At 36.6% G+C, this 23645-nt stretch overlaps 1 protein-coding gene across 10 annotated transcripts in view; it reads left to right on the top strand.

Moving 5' to 3' along the window:
• ANKRD28 (ankyrin repeat domain 28) overlaps positions 1-23645 on the top strand; it is a 213738-nt gene that overhangs the window by 75736 nt on the left and 114357 nt on the right. Inside the window, exons 3-4 of one of the 10 annotated variants that reach the window (XM_073223454.1) lie at positions 16582-16672; positions 18634-18712. The exons of the other annotated variants lie outside the window; for them this stretch is intronic. Coding sequence (XP_073079555.1) covers positions 16582-16672; positions 18634-18712 — 170 coding nt within the window. The remainder of the gene's footprint in view (positions 1-16581; positions 16673-18633; positions 18713-23645) is intronic. 10 annotated transcript variants of the gene reach the window in all.

Below are 23645 nucleotides of genomic sequence, written 5' to 3'. Positions count from 1 at the left end.
AACTAAAACTCAGAAAGGTTAAACATCTTCTCAACCAGGAAGTATAGCAGAGCAGGAATATGAACCCATGTCAGACTTGACAGGAACTGTGGAAATTTAAAAAAAAATAGTAAATTTGAGAGATAAAAATACTTTTCCTTTTGCTAAGTAGTGTCATAAAGCAATAATGGTTCAAAATGGATCTTTTGTCCTAAAAGTTATGTCCATGTTCTGTGGGTTCCTGCCTTTTAAATTCTAATACATTATGTCAAGTGCTATTAAATTTTAGGATGCAAATAACTAAATACACAAGCCTTGTTTGGTGCCTTATTTTTGGCTGGATAAAAATGTAATTCTAAGTAGTTTCAAACTAGGGTTAATTATAATCTAGCCAACACTGTTTTGTTTGTTTGTTTTTTTTTTTGAGAGGGCATCTCTCATATTTATTGATCATATGGTTGTTAACAACAATAAAATTCTGTATAGGAGACTCAATGCACAATCATTAATCAACCCCAAGCCTAATTCTCAACAGTCTCCAATCTTCTGAAGCATAACAAACAAGTTCTTACATGGTGAACAAGTTCTTACATAGTGAATAAGTTCTTACATGGTGAACAGTGCAAGGGCAGTCATATCACAGAAACTTCCGGTTTTGATCACACATCATGAACTATAAACAGTCGAGTCAGATATGATTATTCATTTGATTTTTATACTTGATTTATATGTGAATGCCACATTTCTCCCTTTTTTTTTTATTTTTTATATTTTTTTTAGTGAAATGCTGAAGTGGTAGGTAGATGCAAGATAAAGGTAGAAAACATAATTTAGTGCTGTAAGAGGGCAAATGTAGATGATCAGGTCTGTGCCTATAGACTGAGTATTAATCCAGGCTAGACAAGGGCAACAAAACATCCACGGATGCAGAAGATTTCTCTCAAAACAGGGGGGGTGAGGTTCTAAGCCTCACCTCTGTTGATCCCCAATTTCTCACCAGTTGGCCCCCCTGCGACTGTGCCTGTCTTAGGTTGTTCCTCCCTTGAGGAATCTTACCCATCTCTGGCTAACCAGCCATCTTCCGGGGCCATACAGGGAAATGTAAAGTTGGTAAGTGAGAGAGAAGCAATATTCTTTGAAAAGGTTAGCTTTTTACTTCTTTGCAGATTTATGCTCTGTGGCTTCTATGCCCAGCATTTGTCTTGAGGTATCTTTACCACTTGGAAGAATTATGATACTCGGTAATTTTCGATATGAGGCACAAATTCTAATAAAAGGACTGTAATTAGGAAGGAAGAAGAAAAGCTATAGAAGTAGCAGACGGAAGAAAACATGGGAAGATTGATTATTTCTTTGACATAACTTCTTGTAGAGTAACATAAGCATGTATAGATTTTAACAAACTACTAATGAAATTGCGTACACACATTAACAGAATAGGAATACAGATACATAACAAAAGCAGACCTACAATTACCAGCCATATCCAGTGAAACCAAGAAAACCAGTTAGGTACCCTAGGCATTTGTGAAAACTTATCAATAATATGATGGATATTGTCTAAATGAATTTGAATAGTTTGAGAAAAATCAGACAAATTAAAACGATGCAAATAAAAACATTCCTGGGAACTGTTCACATCCCATATGTTCTTTTAACAGTAGATAGTCTATAGTGGCACGATTTTGGAGCACTGCAACTTGCACTTCTCCTAATTCTTGGTTGAGTTCCAACCGTATAGATCCAGTCAAATTTGTTGTTTTACTGTATACACAGGCCAGCTTATATATCTCCTTCTTCATTCCAATGGCAAGTCCAGGAACCAGCGGGATGAATGCAGCTACAACTGCAACAGCGCCAGGATCTTTGTTGATTTTTGATGATCATCTTCTGGAATGACTGTTCCAGAGGATGGTGATGTTGGAAGTTCTTCTTCATATTGTATCTTAATTTGTTTTCTGGGTAGCCAAATTAGGCTTTGCCCACACTTTGATATGACCTTTATACCATTGTGAAGAACCTATTGGAGACCATCACACAGGAACTGCTTTTTTTTTTTTAAGAGAAAGAAATATCAGAAAAATGTACTTCCATAGCTGATCATCCAACACCCCCCCTTTTGCAAGGCGCTGGGTTCTCTCAGGTGTGGATGTAGTCTGGCTGTTGTCCTGTGTCTTCTGGTCTCTCTTTTAGAAAGAGTTGTCTTTGTTGTATTTTCAAAAAAATATATGTGGTTTTGGGAGGAGATTTCCGCTGCTCTACTCATGCCGCCATCTTGGCTCCTCTTCATGTCAAGTTTTTGTCATTAGTTTGGAAAATAAATAGGTACAATGAAGGTTTTTGAATGTTTTAAGGTTGCATTGCACATATTTCTGGTGATAAAAATTCTGTTTTTATCCTTAATTCCTTTGTAGACCAGACCCAAATTGGTGGTTAGGGGAAGGGCATGGGTGCAAGGGTGAGTAGCTTTCTTTCTCAGTTTTCAGATGACTTTGATTTTCATTTTGAACATTAGTTAGGAGAAGAAAACTTGCCAAACACAAAGGAAGCTACTGTTCTTAGAAATATGTCAAAGCCTATATTCTTCTGCCAGTTTTTTTATATGCTTTTCCTCATTTAATTCAGAAGTATCTTAATTGTTACTTTGGAAGAATGACTAAGCACTAATGTCTGAATTTTTTTCTTTTTAAATTGTGAAATATAACACACTCAAAATAACGTAAAATAAATATGGAATATAATGAATTATTTCAGAGTAACCACTGCTGAAAACATTGCTAACACCTCAGGAATGGCCTTTCTGCCCACTTTATGATCAGAACTATTTCTTCCCACCACACAATGTAACCAGTAATCCAACTTTTATAATAGTCTCTTTCTTAGTTTTCTTTTATTACTTTGCCTCCTAATTATTCCTCCCTAAACAATATGATTTTATTTTGCATGCTTTTTAATTAAATGAGTCATACAACATGTATTCTTTTGGGTCTGCATTCTTTTGCACAATGTTACCTTATTTTTAAAATTTACCTGTGTTAACGTGTAGCTAAAGGTTATTCACAATATTCCACTGAATGCATACACCACAGTTTATTCATTTTCTGCTGTTGATGAATAGTTGGGTTGTTTCCAGTTCTTGGTATTGTATGAACAACAGAGCTACTCATACACATGCTTTCTGTCACACATGAGTATGCATTTTTACAGGGTATATACCTCACATAGCATTTCTGGCATACAGGCTGTACATATATTCAACTTAGTAGAGAATTCCATTTTATTAAACAGTTTACACTCCCATGAGTGCTGTAAATCTTGTAGGTCCACATCCTTGGAACACATTCTTGACTTTTGTCATACTGTTTTATTTAGCCATTCTGTTTGGTATCTATCTAGAATACATTTGTCTTTCTATTTTTATATTTACAAAGTTTATATTTGTATATTTATAAATGTTGAGCATATTTTTGATGACAGTGTCAAGTACCTTTTTATATGTTTACTAGAAGTATCTACTAAATCTCTTGTCCATTTTTCTTTTGAGTTCTCATGATTTGCAGCAGTTCTTTATATATGCTAAATGAAAATACTTTTTGAGCTATGTATGTAGCACATTTCTTCTCCCATTACAACTTGCCTTTTCACTCACTCTTCTTGTGTCATAGAACATGAGGCCTTAACTTAGTCAGATATTTCAGTATTTTCCTTTATGGTTATCTTATTTAAGAAGTCTATGCCCAACCTGAGTCATAAGATAATATTCTATATTCATTTCTGAAAGGTTTATTATTTTGCTCTTTACATTTAGCTTTATAATATACTTACAGTTAAATTAGAAATATAATGTGAGGCAATGTGGAGGGGTTGTTGTTTTTATTTTTTGGTTTTCTTATTATTTTCTTTTCCAAATGAGTACCAAATTGTACCAACAATGTAATTGCCTTTATTTTTGGGGGCTGTTTTATTATTTTTGGCTTTTGAGAGTTCTTCATATATCATGAATACAAGTTGTCTGTGAGATATGTGATTTGTGAATGTTCTCTCCCAGTGTGTATGCCTTATTTTTTTAATTCTCTTACCTATGTCTTCCGCAGAGCAAACGTTTTTTATTTTGATGAAGTTAAAGTTATCCACTTAATGAATTGTGCTTTTGGTGTCATATCCAAGCTCTTTGCCCAACCTACATATTTTCTCCTGTCTTCTAGCAGTTTAAAATTTTTAGATTTGGCAAGGCTCTGATCCTTTTTGAATTAATTTTTATATTAGGTGTTAAGTATAAATCAATATTTATTTGTTGACGTGTGGATATCCAGGACCATTTGTTGAAAAGATTAGCTCTCCATTTAACTGCCTTTGTACTTTTGTCAAAAATCGGTTGATCATATTTGTGTGTGTTTATTTCTGGACTCTTTATTTTGGATGTCTTTCCTTTTTCTCATATCACACTGCCTTGATTACTGCAGCTTTATAGTAATTTTTGAAATCACACAACATAAGACCTTAACTATGTTCTATTCTTTCAGAATTGCTTTTGGCTGTCCTAATATCTTTGCCTTCCCACTTAAATTTAGGCTGTGAATATCTACAAGGAATCCTCCTGGGATTTTGATTAGGGTTGCATTTAATCTGTAGGTGAAGGCATTTTAGTAATAATGAGTCTTCCAATCCATGAACATGGTATGTCTATTTAGGTTTTCTTTAATGTGTTTCATGAGCATTTTGTAGTTGTTAGCATACAAATCCTGCAAATTTTTGTTAGGTTTATACATATTTCTCTTTTCTTTCTTCCATTTGTTCTTTTCTATTGTAAATGTAGTGTTTAAATTTGATTTCCAGATGTACAAATACAATTGCTTTTTGTATTTTGACCTTGCAATTCAGCAACTTCTAGACTCATTCTAGGATTTTAAATAATAGGTTCTTGAGATTTTCTCTGTAGAGACAGTTTTATTTTCTCCTTTCTTCTTTTCTATAGACCTTTTATTTCTTCTTTTTACTGACTAGGACTTCTAGTGTAAGAGTGAATAGGATGACAAATGTTAACTACATTGCCTTGTTTCTGAGTTTAGGAGGAAAGCATTCAGTCTTTCACCATTAAACAGGATATTAGCTGTACCTTTTGTAATACCTTTATCACGTTAAGGTAATTTCCTTGTATTTCTCATCTGAGAATTTTTTAAGCATGAAAAGATTCTGTTCTGTTTAATACAGTGATCTTACCAATTTTTTTATTTGGTCTGTTAACATGTTGAATGACGTTGTTCTACTTGGAGAAAACTTGATTACAGAATTAACCCATTTGGTTGTGATATATTAATATTTTCATGTATTGCTGGATTCAATTTGCTAATATTTAGATGAGAATATTTATGTTGATGAGTGATATTAGTCTGTAGTTTTCTTGTAATATCTTTACATGGTTTTGGTATCAGGATAACATGTTGGTTTCACAAAGCAAGAAGAGAAGTCCTCTTACACTTTCTAGAAAATTGTTATTATTTCTTCCTTAAGTGTTTGGTAGAATTCACCCTTGAAAGTGTATTGGTTTGGAGTTTTCTTTCTTGAAACATTTTTACCTATAATTCAATTTCTTTTAATAGCTCTAAGGACTATTTGGGTGATTTTTTTCTTGAATGTCTTTGTGTCTTTTAGAACTTGGTCTTTTCATCCAAATTCTGGATTTTATATGCATAAAATTGTTTATAATATTCTCTTAATCTTTTTCATCTCTTTGAAATTTGTACTAATAATCCCCTCTTTCATTCCTGTACTGGTTCTCTTTTTTGTTTTGTTGTTCTGGCTAGAGGACTATTAATTTTTGTTCATCTTTTCAAAGAACCAACTTTGAAATTCTTTTTTTTTTTTTTCTGTTTTTACCTTTGTTGATTTGTGCTCTTCATTCCGTTTATCCCTCTGCTTGCTTTGTGATTATTTTATTCTTTTCTAGCATTTAAGTGAAAGCTTAGATTATTAATTTGAGAATTTCTTTTGTGTTAGAAACATGTAATAGATAAATCGCCCTCTAAATACTGCTTTAACTTAATCCCACAAATTCTGATGTATTTATTGTATTTTCATTTTCATTCAGTTCAAAATAATTTCTAATGTCCTTTAGATTTCCTCTTTACATAGGTTATTTACAATTAGTTTTCTGCTTTTATTGTACTTTATGATTAAAGGGTCAACAATGATTTCCAAATACCTGGAGATTTTCCAAGTATCTTTCTGTTAATTGGTTTCTAGTTTAATTCTCTTATGGCCAGATTTCAGTATATTTTACTGTGTTAAGGTATGGTTTTGGGCCCAGAATATCATCTATCTTTGAAGTGCACTTGAAATATTTGAAGTGCACTTGAAAGTAATATACATTTCTTGTTAGGTAGAGTGTTCTGTAAGTGTCAGTTAGGTTCAGTTGATTGTTAGTGTTGTTCAGGTCATCTTAGACTCTTCCTGGTTCTTCTGTCTGTTTACTTGGTGTATTGGTTATTGGAAGAAGCATGTTGAAGCTCCTTACACTAGTGGATTGTCTGTCTCTTCATTTTTGTCAGTTTTTGTTTCCATATACTTTTAAGTCTTATCAGGTGCATATACCTTAGGATTGTCATAGCTTGATGAATTGACCCTTTTATCATTTTGTAATGTCCTTTTTCATCCCTAGTAATTTTCTTTGTTCTGAATTCTGTCAGATATCATTAATATAGTCATGTTCCCTGTCTTCATTGCTGTTTATATGGTATATAATTTGACATCTTTTAAACTTGTAGCTGATCCATATCATCATATTTAAATTGGTTTATTATAGATAGTGTCTAATTAGGTATTGTTTTTATATCCAAAATGACAGTCTGTGTCTTTGTTGTATTTAGATCTTTACATTTAATGTGTTTATTGATATAGCTGCATTTAGATCTATTATTCTATTATTTTTGTTTAGCCCTCCTAATTTTTATTCCTCTGTTCCCTCTTTCCTTCCTTGTTTTGGATTATTTGGATATATTTAGTACTATTTTTATACCCTTTATTGGCATAAAAACTCTCTTCTTAATAATTGATCTAGGCATTATGATAAACATACGCATCTTTTCACAGTGTACATAGTTATGTTTTACCACTCCAGGTGTAAGAAAAAAAAAAACCCTTTACTCTCCCTGCCTTACGTTAGAGTTGCCATATAATATATACTACATTCAACTCCTTCCCAGATAACATTGAAATTTTTTTTCATCTTGGAATGTTTTGATCTTGTCTTCATTTCTAAAGGATATTTTCTCGTGATACAGAATTTGTGTTTGACAAATTTTTTTTAATTTTAGTTTTTTTTTTTTCCAGTCTTCTGCACACCGTGTTTTCTAAGAAATCCAGTCATCCGACTCTTATGTGTAACTTGTCTTTAAAGCAGCCTGAGAAAAAACATTCTTTGTCTGTCTTTGGATTTTTAAAGTTCAATTATGATGTATCTCAGCATGATTTTCTGAGTTTATCCTTTTTGTGATTCACTAAGCTTCTTGAATCTGTATCTCTTACCAAAATTTGGGAAATTTCCAACCATTATTTCATCAAAAAAAATTTTTCTGCACCAGTTTCTTTCTCTTTTCCCTCTGGGACTCCAGTGATAGAAATGTTAGACCTTTGATACTGGTATACATACTGAAAATCTTACTGACTATAAGGATAACTTTTTTTTTAAGGTATTGATAATTCTGATATTTTACTAAATAGGAAAAACCTGCTTTTGATTTATCTGCTAAATGTAAGACACCACATAAATTATATGTCACTTAAACAATATATATTAAGTGATTTATATAAAAATACATAAATATATGTACAAATAATCACTTAAAAGTCACTATCACACAGACTTGACTTTAAAACATTTTCATGATTTAATAAAGTGGATCATTTTGTTCCCCACACCCACAAAAAAGATTCTGTGTGTAGAATATTCAGAGATCCATATTGATTTCACTGGTGTTTACCAACTACAAATAGCTATATTTCTATATACCCACCACGTTGAAGTTCATAAATAGGGTTTTAGAGTTGAAGTCACATCTCCTAGTATATCTAGTGATTTAACTGATATATTGAAAGCTCAAAATGGAAATTTCCTCCCCTCTGATTGTAGGTGTGTGCTCTGATAACTTAGTTGATTTTTAGTTCTACTCTAAATTAAGGTTTAAAGTTATAAAGTATGTGATTTATTAGTGCTATATGTTATTAACTGAGAATATAAGCTTATTATAACTGTTAAATATCATGACTATGTGTAATATATGCATATATTTGTGACAATATAGATTTCTTTTTCTCCATATATATTTGTGACTATATATATTTCGCAATATATATTTGTGACAATCCAGATTTGTTTTTCGCAGGTGTTGCTGTATAAAATGATATCTTGTGCTGAAGATTAATATTTAGAGTGCGGGCATGTTTGGGTGGCCTTGTTTAAGGTATTTGTGGAAGTGGACCAATTGCCCTTCCATCATTCCAAAGTAGTAATTTAGTCGTCAAATAAGCTTTATTTAAAAATATGAATAGTGGTTATTTGTTACATGTAGCTTCCTTGTTTACTAGCCATAAACTGAATCGTTAATATTTGGTTTAAATGTATAAACCTTTCAGTGGTATGTGTAGTCTGGTAAATAATGTGATTTTTGTGTTCAAATGATGTATCTTATGATAAGTTCACTGGTTTTCTCTAATTATTTTCCAAGAAATGACAATCTTTCACTCTTCTTCCCCGATGTTATACCGTGAATGTCATCTAATCATAATTAACCAGAATGCAAGGCTGTGAAAAAGTACATTAAGACCTCCATGATGTGGAAAAATTTCCTAAAATTAAGACTGTCAAGATGTGAAAAAATTTCCTAAAATTATTCTACAGTTATAGAAGGATAGTGAATGCTTTTGTTAATGCTATGACTTTTTTAAATTATATTATTTGCTGAAATCTAACATATGTCCATGTATTTATGTATAAATGCACATGAAAAATGTTTCTGTTAACTTGTTAAATTGTAAGTAAGTAAAGAGGTCCATACTGTTAAGAGCAAGAAAGGCCTTGATCTATATATAAGTCAGGCAAAAACTAGCCTCTCTGAGCCTTGCTTTTCTCATTGGTAAAATGAGGGAATTGGAATTGATAATCTCTAAGGCAATTTCTGCCCCTAATATATTACTTTGACAACTCTGTAAACTATTATATTGTATTCACTTTATGAATTGTACATTTAAGTCTAGGTTATTTCACAGCAATTGTGGGGGCAGGAGGGATGCTTCAGTGGATTTTAGCTTAGAATCCAGTTATGATTGCCTTTTTTTTCTATTTTATTAAAGTGTCATTAATATACAATCATCTGTTGATCTCAAATGTACATCACAGTGGTTCAACAGTCTCCGTGATAACTTACATTGTGATTGCAAATTATTATGCCCCTTTATCCCCCTCACCCTCCCACCCTGCACCTCTCTCAACCCCTTCCCTTTGGGAACTACTAGTCACTTCCCAGTATCTATGAGTCTACTGCTCTTTTGTTCCTTTTGTTTTGCTTAGTTTTTGTATTCCACAAATAAGTGAAATTGTATGGTATTTGTCTTTTTCTGCCTGGCTTATTTCACTAAGCAAAATACCCTCTAGATCCATCCATGTTCTTGCAAATAGCAGGATTTCTTCTTATGACTGAGTAATATTCCATTCTGTATATGTACCACATCTTCTTTTTTTTAATTTTCATTTTCTATCATTAACGTACAAATACATGAACAACATTATAGTTACTAGACACCCCCTATTATCAAGTCCCCCCACCACATACCCCATTACAGTCACTGTCCATCAGCGTAGTAAGATGCTATAGAATCACTACTTGTCTTGTCTGTGTTATACCACCTTCCCTGTGTCCCCCCCCACTGCATTATATGTACAAATACTGATTACCCTTTTCCCCCCTTAGCCCTCCCTTCCCACCCATCCTCCCCAGTCCCTTTCCCTTTGGTAACTGTTAGTCCGTTCTTGGGTTCTGTGAGTCTGCTGCTGTTTTGTTCCTTCAGTTTTTGCTTCCTTCTTATACTCCACAGATGAGTGAAATCATTTGGTACTTGTCTTTCTCCGCCTGGAATATTTCACTGAGCATAATACCCTCAAGCTCCATCCATGTTGTTGCAAATGGTAGGATTTGTTTTCTTCTTATGGCTGAATAATATTCCATTGTGTATATGTACCATCTCTTCTTTATCCATTCATCTACTGATGGACATTTAGATTGCTTCCATTTCTTGGCTATTGTAAACAGTGCTGCGATAAATATAGGGGTGCATCTGTCTTTTTCAAATTGGGCTGCTGCATTCTTAGGGTAAATTACTAGGAGTGGGATTCCTGGGTCAAATAGTATTTCTACTTTTAGTTTTTTGAGGAACCTCCATACTGCTTTCCCCAATCATTGAACTAGTTTACATGCCACTAGCAGTGTAGGGAGGATTCCCCTTTTTCCACATCCTCACCAACATTTGTTGTTTGTCTTTTGGATGGTGGCCATCCTAACTGGTGTGAGGTGATACCTCATTGTTGTTTTAATTTGCATTTCTCTGATGACTAGCAATGTGGAACATCTTTTCATGTGTCTGTTGGCCATCTGAATTTCTTCTTTGGAGAAGTGTCTGTTCATATCCTCTGCCCATTTTTTAATTGGATTATTTGCCTTTTGTTTGTTGAGGTGAGTGAGCTCTTTATATATATTGGATGTCAATCCCCTTTCAGATATGTCATTTATGAATATATTCTCCCATACTGTAGGATGTCTTTTTGTTCTATTGATGGTGTCCTTTGCTGTACAGAAGCTTTTTAGTTTGATATAGTCCCACTTGTTCATTTTTGCTTTTGTTTCCCTTGCCTAGGGGAGATATGTTCATGAAAAAGTTGCGCATGTTTATGTCCAAGAGATTTTTGCCTATGTTTTCTTCTAAGAATCTTATGCTTTCATGACTTACATTCAGATCTTTGATCCATTTTGAGTTTACTTTTGTGTATGGGGTTAGACAATTATCCAGTTTCATTCTCTTACATATAGTTGTCCAGTTTTGCCAACACAAGCTGTTGAAGAGGCTGTCATTCCCCCATTGTATATCCATGGCTCCTTTATTGTACATTAATTGACCATATGTGGTTGGGTTTATATCAGGGCTCTCTAGTCTGTTCCATTGGTCTATCTATGGGTCTGTTCTTGTGCCAGTACCAAATTGTCTTGATTACTGTGGCTTTGTAGTAGAGCTTGAAGCCAGGGAGCTTAATTCCCCCTGCTTTATTCTTCCTTCTCAGGATTGCTTTGGCTGTTCGGGGTCTTTTGTGGTTCCATATGAATTTCAGAACTATTTGCTCTAGTTCATTGAAGAATGTTGTTGGTATTTTGATAGTGGTTGCATTGACTCTGTAGATTGCTTTAGGCAGGTTGGCCATTTTGACATTAACCCTTCCTATCCATGAGCATGGGATGTGTTTCCATTTATTGTTTTCTTTAATTTCTCGTATGAGTGTCTTGTAGTTTTCAGGGTATAGGTCTTTCACTTCCTTGGTTAGGTTTATTCCTAGGGATTTTATTCTTTTTGATGCAGTTGTGAATGGAATTGTTTTCCTAATTTCTCTTTTGGCTAGTTCATCATTAGTGTATAGGAAAGCCACAGATTTCTGTGTGTTAATTTTGTATCCTGCAACTTTGTTGTATTCCGATATCAGTTCTAGTAGTTTTGGAGGTGGAGTCTTTAGGGTTTTTTATGTACAACATGTTATCATCTGCAAACAGGGACAGTTCGACTTCTTCCTTGTCAGTCTGGATGCCTGGTATTTCTTTGTGTTGTCTGGTTGCTGTGGCGAGGACCTCCAGAACTATGGTGAATAAAAGCGGGGAGAGTGGGCATCCTTGTCCTGTTACCGATCTTAGGGGGAAAGCTTTCAGCTTCTCACTGTTAAGTATAATGTTGGCTCTGGGTTTGTCATATATGGCCTTTATTATGTTGAGGTACTTGCTGTCTATACACATTTTGTTGAGAGTTTTTATCATGAATGGATGTTGAATTTTGTCAAATGCTTTTTCAGCATCTATGGAGATGATCAGGTGGTTTTAATCCTTCTTTTTGTTGATCTAGTGGATGATGTTGATGGATTATCGAGTGTTGTACCATCCTTGCATCCCTCAGTCAGTCCCACTTGATCATGATGGATGATCTTTTTGATGTATTTTTGAATTTGGTTTACTAATGTTTTTTTGAGTACTTTTGCATCTATGTTCGTGAAGGATATTGGTCTGTAATTTTCCGTTTTTGTGGCGTCTTTGCCTTTTTTGGTATTAAAGTGATGTTGACCTCATAGAATGAGTTTGGGAGTACTCCCTCCTCTTCTACTTTTTGGAAAACTTTAAGGACAATGGGTATTAGGTCTTCACTAAATTTTTCATAATATTCAGCAGTGAAAACATCTGGGCCAGGAATTTTGTTCTTAGGTAGTTTTTGGATTACCAATTCAATTTCTTTGCTGGTAATTGGTCTATTCAGATTTTCTGTTTCTTCATGGGTATGCCTTGGAAGGTTGTATTTTTCTAGAAAGTTGTCCATTTCTTCTAGTTTATCCAGTTTGTTAGCATATAATTTTTCATAGTATTCTCTCATAAGTCTTTGTATTTCTGTTGTGTCCATAGTGATTTTTCCTTTGTCATTTCTGATTCTGTTTAGATGTGTAGACTCGTTTTTTTCTTGATAAGCCTGGCTAAGTGTTTATCTATTTTGTTTATTTTCTCAAAGAACCAGCTCTTGCTTTCATTGATTCCTTCAATTTTTATTGTTCTCAATTTTATTTATTTCTTCTCTGATCTTTATTATATCCCTCCTTCTACTGACTTTGGGCCACATTTGTTCTTCCTTTCCTAGTTTCTTTAATTGTGAATTTAGACTGTTCATTGGGAATTGTTCTTCTTTCCTGACTTAGGCATTTATTGCAATATACTTCCCTCTTAGCATGGCCTTTGCTGTGTCCCACAGATTTTTGTGGTGCTGAGTTATTCTTGTCATTTGTCCCTATATATTACTTGATCTTTGTTTTTATTTGGTCCTTGATCCTTTCATTATTTAGGAGCATGTTATTAAGTCTCCATGTGTGTGGGCTTTTTCGTTTTCTTTGTGTAATTTATTTCTACTTTCATACCTTTGTAATCTGAGGAGCTGGTTGGTACAATTTTAATCTTTTTGAATTTACTGAGGTTCTTTTTGTGGCCTAGTATATGATCTATTCTTGAAAATGTTCCATGTGCACTTGAGAAGAATGCGTATCCTGTTGCTTTTGGGTGGAGTGTTCTGTAGATGTCCGTTAGGTCCATCTGTTCTAATATGTTGTTCAGTTCCTCTGTCTCTTTACTTACTTTCTGTCGGGTTGATCTGTCCTTTGGAGGAGCATGTGTTGAAGTCTCCAAAAATGAATACATTGCATTGTATTTCTCCCTTTAATTCTGTTAGTATTTGTTTCACATATATAGGTTATCCTGTGTTTGGTGCATAGATATTTCTAATAGTTATATCCCCTTGTTGGACTGACCAGTTTATCATTATGTAATCTCTTTCATTGTCTCTTGTTACTTTCTTTGTTTTGAAGTCTATTTTGTCTGATCCAAGTACTGTAACTCCTGCTTTTTTCTCCCTATTAGTTGCATGAAATATCTTTCCCATCCCTTTACTCTCAGTCTGTGTATGTCTTTGGGTTTGAAGTGAGTCTCTTGTAGGCAGCATATAGGTGGGTCTTGTTTTTTTATACATTCAGTGACTCTGTGTCTTTTGACTGGTGCATTCAGACCATTTATATTTAGGGTGATTATCAATAGGTATGTACTTACTGTCATTGCTGCCTTTAGATGTGTGGTTACCAAACAGTTCAGGGGTAATTCCCTTACTATCTACCAATCTAATTTAACTCACTTCATATGCTATTACAAACACAACCTAAAGGTTCTTTTTTTTTCTTTCTTTTTCTTCTTCTCCCAATCTTCTTATGTTATGAGTCACATTCTGTACACTTTGTCTATCCCTACAGTGACATCTATTTAGCCTTAGGAACATTTCCATTTATAGGAGTCCCTCCAAAATGCACTATAGAGGTGGTTTGTGGGAGGTAAATTCTGTCAGCTTTTGCTTATCTGAAAATTGTTTAAACCCTCCTTCAAATTTAAATGATTACCTTGCCAAGTAGAGTATACTTGGTTCAAGGCCCTTCTACTTTATTGCATTAAATATATCATGCCACTCCCTTCTGGCCTGTAAGGTTTCTGTTGAGAAATCTGATGATAGCCTGATAGGTTTTCCTTTATATGTGATCTTTTTTCTCTCTCTAGCTGCTTTTGAAAGTCTGTCTTTATCTTTGATCTTTACCATTTTAATTATATGTCTTGATGTTCTCTTCCTTGGGTCCCTTGTGTTGGGAGATCTATGCACCTCCATGGCTTGAGAGACTATCTCCTTCCCCAGATTGGGGAAGATTTCAGCAATTACCTCCTCAATGACAGTTTCTGTCCCTATTTCTCTCTTCTTCATCTGGTAACCCTATAATGCAAATATTGTTCTGTTTGGATTGGTCACACAGTTCTCTCTATATTCTTTCATTCTTAGAGATTCTTTTTTCTCTCTGTACCTCAGCTTCTTTCTATTCCTCTTCTCTAATTCCTGTTCCATTTACTGTCTCTTGTATGCATCTAATCTGGTTTTAAATCCTTCCATTATTTTTTTTTGAGAGGGCATCTCACTTATTTATTGATCAGATGGTTGTTAACAACAATAAAATTCTGTATAGGGGACTCAATGCACAATCATTAATCAACCTCAAGCCTAATTTTCAACAGTCTCCAATCTTCTGAAGCATAACAAACAAGTTCTTACATGGTGAACAAGTTCTTACATAGGGAATAAGTTCTTAAATGGTGAACAGTGCAAGGGCAGTCATTTCACAGAAACTTTCAGTTTTGATCACGCATCATGAACTATAAACAATCAAGTCAGATATGATTATTCGTTTGATTTTTATACTTGATTTATATGTGAATCCCACATTTCTCCCTTATTATTATTATCATTATTATCATTTTAATAAAATGCTGAAGTGGTAGGTAGATGCAAGATAAAGGTAGAAAACATAACTTAGTGCTGTAAGAGGGCAAATTAGATGATCAGGTCTGTGCCTATAGACTGAGTATTAATCCAAGCTAGACAAGGGCAACAAAACATCCACGGATGCAGAAGATTTCTCTCAAAATGGGGGGTGAGGTTCTAAGCCTCACCTCTGTTGATCCCCAATTTCTCACCCGTTGGACCCCTGCGACTGCCTGTCTTAGGTTGTTCATCCCTTGTGGAATCTTACCCATCTCTGGCTAACCAGACATCTTCTGGGGCCATACAGGGAAATATAAAGTTGGTAAGTGAGAGAGAGAAGCAATATTCTTTGAAAAGGTTAGCTTTGTACTTCTTTGCAGATTTATTCCCTGTGGCTTCTATGCCCAGCATTTGTCTTGAGTTATCTTTACCACTTGGAAGAATTATGATACTCGGTAATTTTTGATATGAGGCACGAACTCTACTAAAGGGTCGTAATTAGGAAGGAAGAAGAAAAGCTATAGAAGTAGCAGACGGAAGAAAACATGGGAAGATTGATTATTTCTTTGACATATCTTCTTGTAGAGTAACATAAGCATGTATAGGTTTTAAACTACTAATGAAATTGCATACACACATTAACATAATAGGAATACAGCTTAGATATCTCCTTCTTCATTCCAATGGCAAGTCCAGGAACCGGTGGGATGAATGCAGTTACAACTGCAACAGCGCCAGGATCTCTGTTGAAGTTTTTTGATGATCATCTTCTGGAATAACTCTTCCAGAGGATGTTGATGTTGGAAGTTCTTCTTACTGTATTGTAATTCATTTTCTGGGTAGCCAAATTAGGCTTCGATCCTCTGTATAAACACAAACCAACCCTGTGCCCACAGTTTGATATGACCTTTATACCATTGTGAAGAACCTATTCGAGATCACCACACAGGAACTGCTTTTTTTTTTTAAGAGAAGGAATATTATCAGAAAAATGTACTTCCATAACTGATTATCTGACACCCTGTAAAAAACCAAAATTAAGGATATGTAAAGCATGCATTAATTGTTGACTTGCACTTAGTTTTATCCTATTAGGGAGTAATCCCCCTTTTCTTTCTATTTTTTTTTTGTTATCATTAATCTACAATTACATGAAGAATATTATGTTTACATGCTCTCCCCTACACCAAGTCCCCCCCACAAACCCCATTACAGTCACTGTCCATCAGCATAGCAAAATGTTGTAGAATCACTACTTGTCTTCTCTGTGTTGCACAGCCCTCCCCTTTCTCCCACCCCCACATTATGCATGCTATTCATAATACCCCCTTTCTTCTCCCCCCCCTTATCCCTCCCTACCCACCCATCCTCCCCAGTCCCTTTCCCTTTGGTACCTGTTAGTCCATTCTTGGGTTCTGTGATTCTGCTGCTGTTTTGTTCCTTCAGTTTTTGCTTCCTTCTTATACTCCACAGATGAGTGAAATCATTTGGTACTTGTCTTACTCCGCCTGGATTATTTCACTGAGCATAATACCCTCAAGCTCCATCCATGTTGTTGCAAATGGTAGGATTTGTTTTCTTCTTATGGCTGAATAATATTCCATTGTGTATATGTACCATCTCTTCTTTATCCATTCATCTACTGATGGACACTTAGGTTACTTCCAATTCGTGGGTATTGTAAATAGTTCTGTGATAAACATAGGGGTGCATCTGTCTTTTTCAAACTTTACTACTGCATTCTATGGGTAAATTCCTTGGAGTGGAATTTCTGGGTCAAGTGGTAAGTCTATTTTGAGCATTTTGAGGAACCTCTATACTGCTTTCCACAATGGTTGAACTAATTTACACCAGCAGTGTAGGAGGGTTCCCCTTTCTCCACAACCTCGCCAACATTTGTTGTTGTTTCTCTTTTGGATGGTAGCCATCCTTACTGGTGTGAGGTGATATCTCATTGTGGTTTTAATTTGCATTTCTCTGATGACTAGTAATGTGAAGCATCTTTCCATGTGTCTGTTGGCCATCTGAATTTCTTTTTTGGAGAACTGTCGGTTCAGTTCCTCTGTCCATTTTTTAATTGGATTATTTGTTTTTTGTTTGTTGAAGTGGGTGAACTCTTTATATATTTTGGATGTCAAGCCTTTATCGGATCTGTCATTTACAAATATATTCTCCCATACTGTAGGGTACCTTTTTGTTCTATTGATGGTGTCCTTTGCTGTGCAGAAGCTTTTCAGCTTAATGTAGTCCCATTTGTTCATTTTTGCTTTTGTTTTCCTTGCCTGGGGAGATATGTTCAAGAAGAGGTCACTCATGTTTATGTCTAAGAGGTTTTTGCCTATGTTTTTTTCTAAGAGTTTTATGGTTTCATGACTTACATTCAGGTCTTTAATCCATTTTGAATTTACTTTTGTGTATGGGGTTAGACAATGGTCCAGTTTCATTCTCTTAGATGTAGCTCTCCAGTTTTGCCAGCACCATCTGTTGAAGAGACTGTAATTTCCCTGTTGTATGTCCATGGCTCCTTTATCGAATATCAGTTGACCATATATGTTTGCGTTAATGTCTGGAGTCTCTAATCTGTTCCACTGGTCTGTGGCTCTGTTCTTGTGCCAGTACCAAATTTTCTTGACTACTACGGCTTTGTAGTAGAGCTTGGGGTTGGGGAGTAAGATCCCCCCAACTTTATTCTTCTTTCTCAGAATTGCGTTGGCTATTCGGGGTCTTTGGTGTTTCCATATGAATTTTTGAACTGTTTGTTCCAGTTCGTTGAAGAATGTTGCTTGTAATTTGATAGGGATTGCATCAAATCTGTATATTGCTTTGGGCAGGATGGCCATTTTGACGATATTAATTGTTCCTAGCCAAGAGCATGGGATGAGTTTCCATTTGTTAGTGTCCCCTTTAATTTCTCTTAAGAGTGTCTTGTAGTTTTCACGGTATAGGTCTTTCACTTCTTTGGTTAGGTTTATTCCTAGGTATTTTATTCTTTTTGATGCAATTGTGAATGGAGTTTTTTTCCTGATTTCTCTTTCTATTGATTCATGTTTAGTGTATAGGAAAGCCAAAGATTTCTGTTTCTTAATTTTGTATCCTGCAACTTTCCTGTATTCGGATAACAGTTCTAGTAGTTTTGGAGTGGAGTCTTTAGGGTTTTTTATGTACAATATCATGTCATCTGCAAATAGTGACAGTTCAACTTCTTCTTTACCAATCTGGATTCCTTGTATTTCTTTGTTTTGTCTAATTGCTATGGCTAGGACCTCAAGTACTCTGTTAAATAACTGTGGGGAGAGTGGGCATCCCTGTCTTGTTCCCGATCTCAGAGGAAAAGCTTTCAGCTTCTCACTGTTCAGTATGATGTTGGCTGTGTGTTTATCATATATAGCGTTTATTATGTTGAGGTACTTGCCCTCTATACCCATTTTGCTGAGAGTTTTTATCATGAATGCATGTTGAATTTTGTTGAATGCTTTTTCAGCATCTATGGAGATGATCATGTGGTTTTTGTCCTTCTTTTTGTAGATGCGGTGGATGATGTTGATGGAATTTCGAATGTTGTACCATCCTTGCATCCCTGGGATGAATCCCACTTGGTCATGTTGTATGATCCTTTTGATATATTTTTGAATTCGGTTTGCTAATATTTTATTGAGTATTTTTGCATCTATGTTCATCAGGGATATTGGTCTGTAATTTTCTTTTTGGTGGCGTCTTTGCCTGATTTTGGTATTAGTATGATGTTGCCTACATAGAATGAGTTTGGGAGTATTCCCTCCTCTTCTATTTTTTGGAAAACTTTAAGGAGAATGGGTGTTATGTCTTCTCTGTATGTCTGATAAATTCCGAGGTAAATCCCTCTGGCCCGGGGGATTTTGTTCTTGGGTAGTTTTTTGAATACTGTTTCAATTTCTTTGCTGGTAATTGTTTAACTTTTGTGTTTCTTCCTTGGTCAGTCTTGGAAGGTTGTATTTTTCTAGGAAGTTGTCCATTTCTTCAGGTTTTCCAGTTTGTTAGCTTATAGGTTTTCATAGTAGTCTTTAATAATTCTTTGTATTTCTGTGGAGTCTGCCGTGATTTTTCCATTCTCATTTCTGTTTCTGCTGATGTGTGTTGATTCTCTTTTTCTCTTAATAATTTTGGCTAGAGGGTTATCTATTTTGTTTATTTTCCCAAAGAACCAGCTCTTGGTTTCGTTGATTTTTTTCTATTGTTTTGTTCTTCTCAATTTTGTTTATTTCTTCTCTGATCTTTATTATGTCCCTCCTTCTGCTGACTTTAGGCCTCATTTGTTCTTCTTTTTCCAGTTTCGATAATTGTGATGTTAGAGTGTTCATTTGGGATTGTTCTTCCTTCTTTACATGTGCCTGTATTGCTATATACTTTCCTCTTAAGACTGCTTTTGCTGCGTCCCACAGAAGTTGGGGCTTTGTGTTGTTGTTGTCATTTGTTTCCATATATTCCTTTATCTCTACTTTAATTTGTTCGTTGATCCATTGATTATTTAGGAGCATGTTGTTAAGCCTCCACATGTTTGTGAACGTTTTGTTTTCTTTGTACAATTTATTTCTAGTTTTATACCTTTGTGGTCTGAAAAGTTGGTTGGTACAACTTCAGTCTTTTTGAATTTACTGAGGCTCTTTTTGTGCCTAGTATTTGGTCTATTTTGGAGAATATTCTGTGTGCACTTGAGAAGAATGTATATCCTGTTGCTTTTGTATGTAGTGGTTTGTAGATGTCGATTAGGTCCATCTGTTCTGGTGTGTTGTTCAGTGCCTCCGTGTCCTTACTTATTTTCTGTCTGGTGGATCTATCCTTTGGAGTGAGTGGTGTATTGAAGTCTCCTAAAATGAATGCATTGCATTCTATTTCCTCCTTTAGTTCTGTTAGTATTTGTTTCACATATGCTGGTGCTCCTGTGTTGGGTGCATGTAAATTTAGAATGGTTATATCCTCTTGTTCGACTGAGCCCTTTATCATTATGTAATGTCCTTCTGTATCTCTTGTGACTTTCTTTGTTTTGACATCTATTTTGTCTGATACTAGTACTGCAACCCCTGCTTTCTTCTCTCTGTTGTTTGCCTGAAGTATGTTTTTCCATCCCTTGGTTTGAGGTGAGTTTCTTGTAAGCAGTATATAGATGGGTCTTGCTTTTTTATCCATTCTATTACTCTGTGTCTTTTGATTGATGCATGCAATCCATTTACATTTAGGGTGACTATTGAAAGATATGTACTTATTGCCATTGCAGGCTTTAGATTCGTGGTTACCAAAGGTTCAGGGTTAGCTTGTTTGGTATCTTACTGCCTAACTTAGCTCGCTTATTGAGCTGTTATATACACTGTCTGGAGATACTTCTCTCCCTTCTTATTCCTCCTCCTCCATTCTTTATATGTTGGTTGTTTTATTCTGTGCTCTTTCGTGTTTCCTTTAACTGCTTTTAGTGGGTAGTTGATTTTATTTTTTGCCTTTTGTTTGTATTTGGTTAGTCTGCTTTTTTGCTGTGATTTTATTTTCTCTGGTGACATCTGTTTCGTCTTACTAGTACTCCTGTCTAGAATAGTCCCTCTAGAATACCCTGTAGAGTTGGTTTGTGGGAGGCAAATTCCTTCAACTTTTGCTTGTCTGGGAATTGTTTATTCCCTCTTTCATATTTAAATGATAATCATGTTGGATACAGTATCCTTGGTTCATGGCCCTTCTCTTTCATTGCATTAAATATATCATGCTATTCTCTTCTTGCCTGTAAGGTTTCTGTTGAGAAGTCTGATGATAGCCTGATGGGTTTTCCTTTATAGGTGACCTTTTTCTCTCTAGCTGCCTTTAAAATTCTGTCCTTGTCCTTGATATTTGCCATTTTAACCATTATGTGTCTTGGTGTTGTCCTCTTTGTGTCCTTTCTGTTGGGAGTTCTGTGTATTTCTGTGTTCTGTTCGATTATTTCCTCCCCCAGTTTGGGGAAGTTTTCAGCAATTATTTCTTCAAAGACACTATCTGTCCCTTTTTCTCTCTCTCTTCTTCTTCTGGTACCCCTATAATACCAATATTGTTCCTTTTGGATTGTTCACACAGTTCTCTTAATATTGTTTCATTCCTGGAGATCCTTTTATCTCTCTCTGTGTCAGCTTCTATGCGTTCGTGTTCTCTGGTTTCTATTCCATCAATGGCCTCTTGCATCTTATCTATTCTGCTTACAAATGCTTCCGGAGTTTGTTTCACTTCTGTATCTCCTTCTGGATGTCTGTAATCTCCTCCGGACTTCATCCCATAGCTCTTGTATATTTCTCTTTATCTCCGTCAGCATGTTTATGATTTTTATTTTGAATTCTTTCTCAGGAATACTGGTTAGGTCTGTCTCCTTCTCAGGTGTTGTCTCTGTAATCTTTATCTGCCTCAAATTTTTCCTTTTCCCGGCGATAGAGATAGTTTGCAGAGCTGGCACAAGTGATGGCTGGACGAACTTCCCTTCTTGTTGGTTTGTGGCCTTCCTCTCCTGAGAGAACAGCGATCTCTATTGGTTTGTGCTGGACAGCTGTGCCCAGATAGGGCTTCTGATTCTTGCCCTTCCGCTATGGAGTTTTTCTCCGCTCGTGCTGTGGGCGTGGCCTGCCTCGGGCTCCTGCGCCTATATGGTGGAGTCGCATTGGAGGGGGAACAGCTGGGAGGCTATTTATCTCTGTGAGGGTTCTCTGAGCTGCCCTGCTATCCAGGGGTTTAGGGTGCCTGGAGTTCCCTGCTGCTGGATTAAGTGTCCCACGATGCTTCCGTCCGGCTGTGGAGTCCCTGTCACTTTAAGACTTCCAAAAAGCACTCGCTTTTTTTTGTCCCCGGGGCACCGACTGCAGGGACCCGCTCACAGGTCTTACTGTCCTGTTTCCCTAGTATCCAGGACCCCACGCATGCACGGTGTCTGCACTCTGGTGCGTATGGCTAGGGCTGGCTATTTTGCAGTCCTGGGCTCCCTCTCTCTCCCTGCTCCAACTCCTCTCCTCCTGCTGGGAGCTGGGGTGAGGGGCGCTTGGGTCCTGCCAGGCCGTGTCTTGTATCTTACCCCCTTCACGAGGCGCTGGGTTCTCGCAGGTGTGGATGTGATTTGGATGTTATCCTGTGTCTTCTGGTCTCTCTTTTAGGAAGAGTTGTCTTTGCTGTATTTTCAAAAATATATGTGGTTTTGGGAGATTTCCGCTGCTCTACTCATGCCGCCATCTTGGCTTCGCCCATTATATGTTTAATTTCAGATGTGTAAAAGGACACTAGATAGTGATAAACTGGTCAGTCCAACAAGGGGATATAACTATTAGAAATATGTATCCACCCAACACAGGATCACCTATATATATGAAACAAATACTAACAGAATTAAGGTGGAAATACAATGCAATGTATTCAGAAGAGGAAAAAGAAAGAAGAAAAAGAACCAGATGTGGAATTTCTTAATGATTGAATCTCCATCTTAAATTCATTCCTGAGTTCTTGAATATTTTTCTTTACCTCCATAAGCATGTTTATGATTTTTATTTTGAACTCTCTTTCAGCAAAATTGTTGAGTTCAGTTTATTTGGCCCTTTTTCCAGGATTCGTGAGATTTTGGTCTGACCAGTTTCTTTTGACATTTCATATTTCTATGTGGTGCCCTCTAGTGCCCAGATGCTCCAGCCTGTGAAGCTACTCAGCCTTTAGAGTGAGGTTGGGGTTCTTGGGGAGCAGAGCTGGTGCCTAGGGGAAGGAAAAATCTGTTTTCTGGTTCCCGTCTGTGCTGCCTGTCTGCAGTATCAGAGCCAGTGGGTCATGCACACAGGTGTAAGCCCCTGTGCTCGGCGTCTCTACCTGTTCTAGGTAGTGCTTCCCTCTGGCTGTCCTGACTCCAGCTAGTGATTGCTGGTTTGTGAGCAGGTGCCAGCAGGCCTGGAGGAAGGCTCCGCAGGCTGCATGTCACAGTGCTGGGCCTCGGAGCTGAGCAGCCAGCCAGGGGAATGCAGTGCCTGAAGCTCCTTAAAATTCCCAACCAGCTGGGCAGAGCGCGTTCAGACAACTTTGTCCAGCTCTCCCTTCTCCTGCACAGCAAGTTCCGTGCAAACCTCGCCCCTGCAGCAGCCCTCGCTGCTAGAAAGCCTCTCAGACTGCCTGCCTTTCCTCTGTCACAGAGTGGCCGGATGTGGATCCCGTCCTCCACCAAAAGCCAGAATGTCGGTCTGTCAGGCACTCCGCCTGTTCCAACGCCCCAACCTCCAGAGCACCACACAGTGTAGGTTTCTGCACACAAAGCAGATGTCCAGGACTAGGAGGTATTCAGCAGTCCCAGGCATCTACCCCCTACCCACTCCGTTTCCCTTCCTCCTGCCAGTGAGCCTGGGGTGGGGGAAGGGCTTGGGTCCCTCCAGATCAAGGCTTTGTTTTGTTACCCTGTTTTGTGAAGTCTGCTCTGTTCTTGAGGTCTGTATGCAGTCTGGTTCAGCCTTCTTTCCTGTTGCTCTTTTAGGGTTAGTTCTGGGTTAGTTCCACTCATTAACTATGTTCTTACTATTTGTGGTTTTGGT

The sequence above is a fragment of the Manis javanica genome, chromosome 15 (assembly GCF_040802235.1).
Source record: "Manis javanica isolate MJ-LG chromosome 15, MJ_LKY, whole genome shotgun sequence".
Lineage (NCBI taxonomy): Eukaryota > Metazoa > Chordata > Mammalia > Pholidota > Manidae > Manis > Manis javanica.
Note: the sequence above shows the minus strand (reverse complement) of the source record. Positions and strands in the feature narration are given on the sequence as shown.